The sequence below is a fragment of the Perca flavescens genome, chromosome 22 (assembly GCF_004354835.1).
Source record: "Perca flavescens isolate YP-PL-M2 chromosome 22, PFLA_1.0, whole genome shotgun sequence".
NCBI classification, from domain to species: domain Eukaryota; kingdom Metazoa; phylum Chordata; class Actinopteri; order Perciformes; family Percidae; genus Perca; species Perca flavescens.
The window spans coordinates 26,790,050-26,801,327 of NC_041352.1; the positions used below are offsets into that span (position 1 = coordinate 26,790,050).

Sequence of the window (11,278 nt, forward strand, 5' to 3'; positions counted from 1 at the left end):
TTCCCTAGAAAAGTTTTAGCGTCAAACACTTCATTTCCTGCATTTTAAGAAATAAATCTATAAAAAAAAACAGAAAATGTTCTGGCAGCACATTATCCGCACTTTGTGCCATTATTAAAAAGTGGAAATTATGTGTGTATAGTTTCAGTTAAAATACAGAACATTTTCTGTTAGTCCTATATACTGTAACCAGTGTGTGTGTGTGTGTGTGTGTATGTGTTACTGTGTGTGATGTGTATATGTGTGTGTTTGTGTTACTGTGTGTGTATATGTGTGTGTGTTACTGTGTGTATATGTGCTTATGCGTATGTGTTACTTTGTTACTGTGTTATTGTGTGTGTGTATATGTGTGTATATGTGTATGTGTTACCGTGTGTGACGTGTATATCTGTGTGTGTGTGTGTACGTGTTATTGTGTGTGTGTTAGAGAGAGAGGTATGAGAGAGAGTGTGTGTATGTGTGTGTGTGTTACTGTGTGTGTGTTTGTGTTACTGTGTGTGTATATGTGTGTATGTTTTACTGTGTGTGTGAGTGTGTGTCTATGTGTGTGTGTGTTACTGTGTCTGTGTGTGTGTATATATGTGTTACTGTGTGTATGTATGTGCTTGTATGTATATGTGTGTGTGTGTGTGTGTGTGTGTGTGTGTGTGTGTGTGTGTGTGTGTGTGTGTGTGTGTGTGTGTGTGTAAGAGAGAGAGAGGTGTGAGAGAGTATATGTGTGGCAGTAGTAGCAACAACTTTTGAACGTGCACACACCGGGGGCTCCGTACCGCCGCCCAAGATGATGATTGTGTTGCAGCTCCGTCAGCCCACCGGTAGAGGTCAGTTGAGGATGTACAAGAGAGCCCCTTCTGACACTGGATATAAACATATAGAATAATGTGGGTTTTGTAATCAAATACATTAAAGACTCAAAAAGGGGCCGCGATATTATTTATGTAAAATTCTGTTTCTGTTTTGTGTTTCTTCTGACTGGCCGCGTCTAAAATCTACACCGGAACTGTTGTCGCTGGCTGCCGTTCCCTGTCGGACCTCAGACACGTTCGGACCAAACAAAGGCGGCGGTGCGCTTTAAAAAAACAGCTACCAATGCCAAATGAAGTGCGCATCTCCCTGACCTCAGAGTTTAAGGAGCTGTAAACTCAATATGAAGTTTCGGGGGAAGATCCTAGACATCGCCTGTCTCAACCACTTCACCCGTAAGTCCCGTTAGCTTCTTTAACCGGGAGGTAACCGACAACTGACGCCGCTAACCGGTTAGCTTCCACCAGCCTTCTGCACGTAAACTCATATTTCTTTGTGGAGACGCAATAATAATACAACGCCACATTTAATTCAAATTTTTTTGTAAGTTTTGTAATACTTCAGGGATCGACTTCAATTCGGCGTACAATTACGGCTGATTTAGATGCTAACTTTAATACAATGTTAGCTTTTTTTGCTCAAATTTATACGATCAGAACAGGAATATCAGGGATATTGATCATGTGCGAAAGTGAACAGTATAGAGAATATTTGCAATGTGTACATCGTGGCAGTGGTGTAGTCTACGTGATACGCAGGCATAAGCAGTATACGCACTGAGAAAGCTCCAGGATTACCACTTAAAAATGCCCAATGACACACAACAACATACTTTCTATTATATTTTAGATATATTTTGAGTTGTCATTTTCGTTTATTTTCTTCAAATAGGCTAAATAAAGGGATTTCCACCGTAAACTGGTGCATAAAAGTGTATCAGAATACAGGAAATGAAGTCGTTGATGCTTAAACCTTCCCTGGGAGAGGGCACCCAGACCCCACCACTATGATATGGCCTCCTCCTCCTCCAAAGGCAGATTCTGGCCCATATACAGTGCAGTATACCCACTACTATACGTTAGACCACACCACTGCATCGTGGTTAATACCTTTGCTCTTCCTCTCCCTCCCCAGGAGTCATCACCACCATCTCCAAGCTGACCAAGACGTGCGTCCTGCGTCTGACCCCAGACAACCTGTTCTTCGTCCTGTCCGGTAAAGTGGCCAACGGAGGCGTCAGCATGTGGTGTGAACTGTCCCAGGTGAGAGCTCGCGTGCTTCATTTATGCACACATTATGAAGCCATTTGGGCTATGGGGGGGCACTATGGGTCCACTATGGGGCACTATGGGTTGTCCCACTCAGCATTAAACCTTTTGTTTTACAGGATGTTTTTCAGGGATGGAACATGACATTTTATTGAAATTTATTGAAAAAAATGTCTGGTACAGGATATAAAGTCCTCTATTCCAGACGCAAGCAACGCTTGTCCCACAGAAATACTTCTACTACTTCATAGTAATATAATAAAGTTGTCAACTGTTAAAATAATCGGTAAGCATTTGCTTTGGAGGGATTTGCACGCACACAGACACACACGCATACTCAAACTCACGCACGTGCACACACAGCCACCACACACACGCACGTGCACACACACACACACACACACACACACACACACACACACACAGACACGCACTGACACGCACTGGCACATACACACACACACACACACACACACACGCACACACAGACAGACAGACAGACAGACAGAGACACACACACACACACAGACACGCACTGGCACGCACGCATGCGCACACACACACACACACACACATCCTGTCTTCATTCCTTCCCCCCCTTTTACAAAATGTCTTAAAACTTACATAAAGTTTAGAGCTTCAAAGATTAATCGATTGTTGCGAGGAAAAAAACGAAAAAGAAACGTCAAAAATGTTGAAAAAAAGCGTCCACAAATGTCACAAAAAGACATGCATGCATGCATTGAAAGCATCCAAACAGTCAGAAGCCATTATTGGACAGCGATGTGTGACTTGAAGTGACCCCCGTCTACTCTTCCAGCTGATGGCGCCCGTGTGCTCTCCCCTCCCTGCAGGCCAACTTCTTCGACGAGTACCAGATGGAGGGCGTGTCCCCCGAGGACAACGAGATCTGCCTGGAGGTGACCCCGGAGAACCTGTCCCGAGCGCTGAAGACCCTCCAGAACGCCAAGGCCGTCAAGGTCAAACTGACCAAGAAGCACTGTCCCTGCCTCACCATCGCCGCCGAGCTGGTGAGACTCAGACGTCGCTTTGCAATAGGCCTGCACGAGAAATCGTTATAATATCGCCATCTCCATTCTCCCATTGTTCGCCATTTAATTTTTAAATGACTCCTATTTAGGGCTGCCACCTCTTAGTCGATTAGTCGACTAATCGGTAGTTTTGGTCTCAGTCGACTAAGATTTCTTTAGTCGATTAGTCATTTTTTATGCTTATTCATGCTTAATTACTCATTTCCAAGAAACTTCTGAGCACATTTATGGTAAACACAAGATTTAAAGTGGTGCTTTTGCAGGATTAATTGTGGAGAAACTCAGTTTTACAGATGGTTAATTAACTACATTTATATTGTGCTTTTCTAGTCTTAACCACCTCTCAAAGCGCACAGCTCTGTCAATTAAATCAACTAATCGATTAGTCGACAAAATCCTACAAGTGTTAGTCGACTAAGAATTTCTTTAGTCGAGGACAGCCCTACTCCTATTTTTATTTGTCTCTTTCAATGAATTTATTGAAAGCGTTTGACATTGACATTAGCATGTTTTTAATTACGTAGAGACATGTTGAAAGAGTTCAGATAGAGCCTGTATCAGGTTCATATTTAGTTCAGTGTGTTATGCTGTGAGTTGTAATCGGGCATTAAAAGTTCGGCCCGACAAGGACCGAGCCTGACAGGTACATTTTGAGTTAGACCCCGACTGTACAGCAGGCCGTCTATCAGCAGTGATTGTTGGAGTGCGTGTCGGAGAATAGCGTGGACACGCGCTTCACACGGCGAGCTCTATTATGTCACTATTTTTGGTAGCCTACTGTACTTAAAGGGCCAGTATGTACTTTATTTTCTTTATTCATTGAAGCCTCTATGTTTACAGGCTTGTGGTGATGTGCAATGTGCTCTAGGTGCCAAAAAAAAAGTATGTTACTGCCAATTTGTTTTGTGTTGTCATGGGTCACGTGTGCAATAAACATTACACTTTGTGTGAAAAAATCGTGGCAGAGAATCGTGATATCAATTCTAAGCTAAAAAAAAAATCGTGATTCATATTTTCCCCCCAATCGTGCAGGCCTACTCACCTGCAACATGCAGCTTTTGGGCTTGTTTTGGGTCTCGGTGGTCATTTGGCGTCTCTTTCTAGTCGGTTTGTGTCCATTCATGGTTGTTTGGCGTCTTTTTCACATCATTATGGAGCGTTATTATCTCCATATCTGTGTCTTAAACGTTGGAAAAGCTAGAGTAGATCATACATACATAACACTCAAAACACTAAAGCTTAAACAAGTCTGACTACAATCATTACATCTGAGAAACCTCAAGTTTTATTTATTGTTTTATTGCTGTACCCTAGGCATAAAACCAAAAAATTCTTTGGTTCTGGTTGGTTGTCAGTTGAGGTCATGGGTCGATAGGGAATTTATTTTATTTTTTATTTACATTTTTTCCCCAGTGGCAGCAAGGGATAGGTAGGATTTTTTTTTTTCTTTTCTTACAGTAGTGATGGATACTAACGTTATATAACGCGAGGGAAAACCTTGTGTGTGTAAAAGAGGCTTCAGACTGAAGTTAAAGGGAAACTCCTCCAGATTTATTGACCAATGGCTCTGGAGGAGCTTTGGCTACGTTCACACCAAAAATCTTAATGCTTAATTTCGGATTTTTGGCTCGGATCAGATTTTTGGTTTGGCTGTTCCCATTAGCTTTTAAAATGTGTCCTAAATCAGATTCCAGTGTGAACTGTTTGCGGTTTTGAACTGACCAACATGCGCAAAATAACAATGACCTCAGACGCAGCACGCTGTTGCACTAAATTTAGGGAGCGAATGGTGGAAGTCAGCATTGTCATTACATTACATTACATTACATGTCATTTAGCTGACGCTTTTATCCAAAAGGAACTTACAATTGCTATATGTGCTATATATCCGAGGTCGTCCACCTCTGGAGCAACTAGGGGTTAAGTCTCTTGCTCACGTTGGCTGATGTATCGCAGTGGGAATCGAACCAGGGTCTCCCACGCTGAAGGCACGTGTCATATCCACTGCGCCATCACCGCCCAATTTTCGCTTTTATTTCAAAATGTTTGCGTAATGGCAGTCGTAACATTAAGGAGCAGGTGCTGCATATTCACTACAGATGTCTGTGCGGATGCCTGGTCAAGTTTTTAATCTTACTGTCTGTGTCTAGTAGAGGTGTTGAAATTAATCAGATAATGGATGCATCGAATCGTGGACGATGCTGCATCGATAATCGACCGGGCCATAATCGATTACTTCTGTTTGTAATTTAATGTCGGCCTAACAACATCTCTGTTTACATATTCTGGTGTGTTTTTCACAGTCAGGAGGTGCCATGTGCTCAGTGCTGTATAGTTTTATGTATCCAGTTTATTTAGTATTAGAGCACTGCACAATGTTTGGTTTTTGAAGCTTGAAAAGCTATGAATTAAATATTCTACACGGCTTTAATAGAAAAATGTATTTGACGCATCGTGATGCATCGAGATATCGAATCGCTGAAATGATGATTGTAATCGGGAGATCAGTGAAGATTCACACCTCTAGTGTCTCGGGCTAGCTCCTGCCGGAGCATAATTGTGAGAAATGTCGATGTGGATTGACGTAAAAGTCGCCTCAAATCCGCCTTGGGTCTGGGTCTGATTCAGGACCACATGTGGAATCTGGGCAAGATTTCTGAAGAAGTCTGACCTGGTCACTTGACAGATTTGGGCCACTTTTGCCTGCAGTCTGAACGTAGCCTTTGTAAACTGTGAGAAAGCTAACGGAGTGATGTCCTGTCCAGCCCACCCTCTCCAGCATCAATCGAGTCGTCACCCACGACGTCCCGGTGGACGTCATCCCCCGCAGACTCTGGAACGAGTTCAAAGAGCCGAGCATGCCCGACTTCGACGTAAGTGACACCTCTTTTAACCCTTGTGTCGTCTGCCCCGTTGACCGTGCAACTCTTTGTTTTTCTGGATCAAAATGTAAAAAAAAAAAAATCCAACGTTTTGGTCCACACTTTTGTCCCTTTTTTTTTTTTTTCGAAGTTTTTGTCACTTTTTTGACATTTTCTTTTTTTTTTCCCACTTTTAGAATAGAATAAATCTTTATTGTCCATCTTTATTATTGGAAATGTTCCTGTGGCTCACCAGACATACAAGAAATAAACATACAGACAACATATCAGACATAGTAAATTGAATATGTATTTAAAAAAAAAAAAAAAGATATCAAGATAAAAACAAATTAAGCTAGCTGCTCATATTGATGTTGTCACTCGGTTTGGTTAAGGATACTGATGGCATTCGGAAATTTAAACTTAAAAACACTTTTTGCCAGAGGCACTCTGAAGCGCCTCCCAGACTTCATGAGCTCAAACTGGCTCGTAAGAGGGTGTGTACTATCTGCATTGATTTTCCTAGCTTTCTTCCTCATCCTATCAGTCTTTTTTTTCCACATTCTATTATCAATTTTTCTTTCCATGCTATAAAATTCAATAAAACAAACAAATTCAATGAAAGTATGTAACGGGTCATTTATTTAACTTGTGAGGAGCGTCGAATGGAACCATCCACGTTATTTTGAACTTTTGGAAAATGGGTCAGATATGACCCGAGGACAACAGGAGAGTTAAGTGCAACACACCAAGAGGACAGGAATTCTAAAATGTGTCTTTCAATCAGGGATGAAGATTCGACTGAATATTCGGCTTTTTTTGACGGGTTAGAATTGTTTCCCACCGAACCCTACGCTTGCACTAGGCGCCGTTGATTATGGGAAGGTGTTGGCGTAGGTGGAGCGTTCAATGAAAGTGAAGGGAAGGCGTCTCTGACAAGTGTCCCGTTATACGTTTGTCCCTGCAGGTCAGTATCTACCTGCCTCCTCTGAAGACACTGAAGAACATCGTGGACAGAATGAAGAACCTCTCCAACTTCCTGGTACGATTTCACGGTCACGTTCATCATCAAACTTCACTTGAGTTGAGGTCTTGGTGCAGTTCAGGGTGTTCTCAAGCCTGAATAAACTGATCCATACATATTTGAAATAAAGAACCAGTATTAGCATCGCTTTGACTAAAGTTTAGATTCATTATTTACACCTTAAAATCCCAGAATGTGGTCAACAACAAAGTTTCTCCGACATGGCAGTTTGTAACCACAAGAAGTGAATGGATGGTAGTGAAGTCACGTTATTACCTCGGCCAAGGAGGTTATGTTGTCGTGTGTGTGTGTGTGTGTGTGTGTGTGTGTGTGTGTGTGTGTGTGTGTGTGTGTGTGTGTGTGTGTGTGTGTGTGTGTGTGTGTGTGTGTGTGTGTGTGTGTGTGTGTGTGTGTGTGTGTGTGTGTGTGTGTGTGTGTGTGTGTGTGTGTCTGTGTGTCTGTGTGTGTGTGTGTGTGTGTGTCTGTCAGGTGATGGAGGCCAACCTGAGCGGAGAGATGAACCTGAAGATTGAGACAGATCTGGTTTCTGTCACCACTCACTTCAAAGACCTGGGAAACCCTCCGTGGGGTAAAAACCTTCCAATAACGTTTGGTCCTTTCTGACACCGATTTACCATACCTGAACTTCAGCCGATACTGAGTAAAGATCCGATATGAACTATTCAATTGGATTAATTGCACGATTGTCAAAAAGTTAACTCGAGATTAATCACAGATGAATCCCTCCATTGACCGTATGTGCAAATAACTTTAGTTTGTGGATACAACTTTATTGTCAGCCAGTCCTGAAATTCTTTTTACATCCCTGGGTAGCTCATATATATATATATATAAAAAAAAAAAAAAAAGAGGACATAAACGTACATACAGACATACATAAGATGAATAACCCCAAAAGACATACATGACACATTACCACAAATTACATAAACACCCAAGTAAGGAAACAAAGCATACTGTACATGTAGAACAACAGAAAATGACATGAACATACACACAGACAAGGTCTTGGAGACATATAACCCTAAATAAATATTGCACTGGATGTAATGTAGCTGGTTTAAAGGGATACGCCACCGTTTGTTGAAATAGGGCTCATCACTCATCTCCCCTAGCTGTAGATAGGTGAGGTCTCCTCTAGCTGTAGATAGGTGGGGTCTCCTCTAGCTGTAGATAGGTGGGGTCTCCCCTAGCTGTAGATAGGTGTGGTCTCCCCTAGCTGTAGATAGGTGGGGTCTCCTCTAGCTGTAGATAGGTGGGGTCTCCCCTAGCTGTAGATAGGTGGGGTCTCCTCTAGCTGTAGATAGGTGGGGTCTCCTCTAGCTGTAGATAGGTGAGGTCTCCTCTAGCTGTAGATAGGTGGGGTCTCCCCTAGCTGTAGATAGGTGAGGTCTCCTCTAGCTGTAGATAGGTGGGGTCTCCTCTAGCTGTAGATAGGTGGGGTCTCCTCTAGCTGTAGATAGGTGAGGGTCTCCTCTAGCTGTAGATAGCTGTGATAGGGGGGTCTCCTCTAGCTGTAGATAGGTGGGGTCTCCCCTAGCTGTAGATAGGGGGGCCTCTAGCTGTAGATAGGTGGGGTCTGCTGTAGATAGGTGAGGTCTCCTCTTTGCTGTAGATAGGTGGGGTCTCCTCTAGGTATATAGGTGGGGTCTCCCCTGCTGTAGATAGGTGGGGTCTCCCCTAGCTGTAGATATGGGGTCTCCTCTAGCTGTAGATAGGTGGGGTCTCCCCTAGCTGTAGATAGGTGGGGTCTCCCCTAGCTGTAGATAGGTGGGGTCTCCTTTTGTAAACTCCCCTTATTAGATTGAGGTCTCCTCTAGCTGTAGATAGGTGGGGTCTCCCCTAGCTGTAGATGCGTGTGGGTCTCCCCTAGCTGTAGATGGGTGAGGTCTCCCCTAGCTGTAGATAGGTGGGGTCTCCCCTAGCTGTAGATAGGTGGGGTCTCATCTAGCTGTAGATAGGTGGGGTCTCCCCTAGCTGTAGATAGGTGGGGTCTCCTCTAGCTGTAGATAGGTGGGCCAACGGATTTTTTGTGCGTACATTGTTTTAGTCCGGTGCAGCTCCGCCGCTAGTTAGCTTAGCGTAGTGAATGGAATCCTATGTTGCCGGTTAGCATGTTGTGAGTAAAAGTGAGCGAACAAAAGACAATAAAACAACCTTATTACTTGCACTGAGACAAAAAATGCGTTGGCCTACCTCTCTACAGCCAGGGGAGACCGTGATAAGAACTACTTCAACAAACGGTGGCGTAGCCCTTTAACAATAGTAGGATAGATTGATGTATGAAAGAGTTTTTAAGTCTGAGGCTACAGGGAAATGTCTTGACAACTGTTGGACGGTTGACCTGGCTCCAGCTCCAGTTATTTCTTTCACACATTTCTCTCTCTCTCTCTCTCTCTCTCTCTCTCTGCTTCCCGTCCCTGCAGGTGACGAGGCCTCCCAGGACGGCGGTCCGTCTCAGAGCAGGGACCCAGAGGACATGGCCCAGGCCAGGGTGGACATCAGGAAGCTGCAGCAGTTCCTCATGGGTCAGCAGGTCAACCCCAGCAAGGCCATGTGCAGTAAGTCCTCATCCAGGAGCAGCAGGAAAAATGCAATGTAGCCTCGCTTTGCTTGACCTCCTCCACAGCGCTGCAGAGGAAGGTCTGGCTAGTCCACACAGCCTTCCTGGATGGGAGAAAAACATGTTCTGGTTTATTGGCATTTATTATCCCTCCTGTTGTCCTCTGGTCAAATTTTACCAATTTTCAAAAAGGTTTCTATATCTTGGGTTTCTTTCAACCAAATTGTCCAAAAACGTAACGTGGATCGTTCCATACAACCATTACTCTTAACAAGTAAAATAAATGATCCGTTCACTACTTTCATTGAATTTGGGTGTTTTAAAAAAAAACGTGAAAAATCTGCAAAAACATCGACAATAACATCGGACATTTGAGACAAAAAAAAGTGACCGAAAAGTCAAAAAAAAGTGACAAAAACATCGGAAAAAAGTGACAAAACTATACTTTCAAAAGTAGTTTTAGTAGTGCGAGAGAAAACTCAGATTGGACAGATAGTCTAGCTAGCTGTCTGGATTTACCCTGCAGAGATCTGAGGAGCATTTAACCAGAGTCCTCACAAATCAGCCGGAGGTTAGATCGCCAACACAGAGAGAGAGGAAGGAGACGGATATCTGGACGAAATGAGGTGGCCTAAAGGTTAGAGAAGCGAGCTTGTGACCGGGAGGTCGCCGGTTCAATCCCCAGACCGGCAGGATAAAATCTAGGTACCACCACTGAGGTACCCTTGAGCAAGGCCCTTAACCTCCAGCTGCTCCAGTGGAGCTGCTCAGTGGCCAGCAGATCAGACTGTGGTTGTACTGGGCAATGTGGAACTGGGTAAATGTGATCAGGGTGTTCCTGCAAAAGACAAGTTGTCTCAACTTACTTGGATAAATAAAGGTAAAAAATAAATAAAATGAATGTTAGTTTAAATCATAAAATTAATCTGTGTGTGTGTTTTATGAAAACATGTTCAAATGTGTGTATACGTGTGTATACAAACACATTTATTTAGGGTTGGGCGGTAATACGGTATACCGCGGGGTCTTAAAAATAGCACAGTATCAGTTTCAATACCGTCATTAAAAAAACTGCAATGCACTTATATAGGAGACAAGGATGAAATATTAAATATAATTTATGTGATTACGTGTGGTTGTCATCACGTGACAGTGTGGAGGAGCAAGTAGTTTTTTTGTAAGTTGTTGTTATGGTATTACTGTTTCAGTATTAGTGTTTGGTATTCAGTTTCTGAACGGTGCACAAGCCAACCGTTTGGTGGCGCCGCCTGAGCCTTATGTCATCATTTTTATTTAGTCACGATAATACCGTATACCACGGTAAGATAGGGAGGAGGTTTGACGGTATCAAAATTTGGGTACCGCCCAACCCTAATGTATGTGTGTTTTGTGTTGCTAGAGGATTTTAAATCCTGTACCAGACATTTTTTTCAATAAATTTCAATAAAATGTCATGTCCCATCCCTGATTAAATCCTGTTCCCATTGATCTTGTCCTCTTCAGATATCGTCCACGAGAGAGTCGTCCACCTGATTCTGCTGCATGAAGACGTGTCGCTGCAGTATTTCATCCCCGCTGTGGCGTAGACCTTCTGCAGACCCCAGTCAGTTCTGCTCAAAAACTCACAATGTCTGGGGGTCTGTCCCACATGGAGGCTGGTTTCAGTCCTCGGACCTAAGGAAGAG

At 43.3% G+C, this 11,278-nt stretch overlaps 1 protein-coding gene across 1 annotated transcript; it reads left to right on the forward strand.

Moving 5' to 3' along the window:
- Positions 1–1,024: 1,024 nt before the first annotated feature.
- On the forward strand, positions 1,025–11,278 carry hus1 (HUS1 checkpoint clamp component). Its single transcript, XM_028569575.1, has 8 exons — positions 1,025–1,199; positions 1,939–2,066; positions 2,927–3,103; positions 5,890–5,997; positions 6,953–7,027; positions 7,499–7,598; positions 9,457–9,591; positions 11,097–11,278. The coding sequence occupies exons 1-8, from the start codon at positions 1,148–1,150 to the stop codon at positions 11,177–11,179; spliced, it is 858 nt and encodes a 285-aa protein (XP_028425376.1). The 5' UTR covers positions 1,025–1,147; the 3' UTR covers positions 11,180–11,278.

Bases quoted from the DNA above. Each gene is read 5' to 3' on its own strand.
- hus1 (XM_028569575.1), top strand. From the start codon at position 1,148: ATGAAGTTTCGGGGGAAGATCCTAGACATCGCCTGTCTCAACCACTTC. The intron at 5,998-6,952 runs GTAAGTGACACC...TTGTCCCTGCAG, and splicing joins CGAGCATGCCCGACTTCGAC to GTCAGTATCTACCTGCCTCC. The intron at 9,592-11,096 runs GTAAGTCCTCAT...TGTCCTCTTCAG, and splicing joins CCCCAGCAAGGCCATGTGCA to ATATCGTCCACGAGAGAGTC.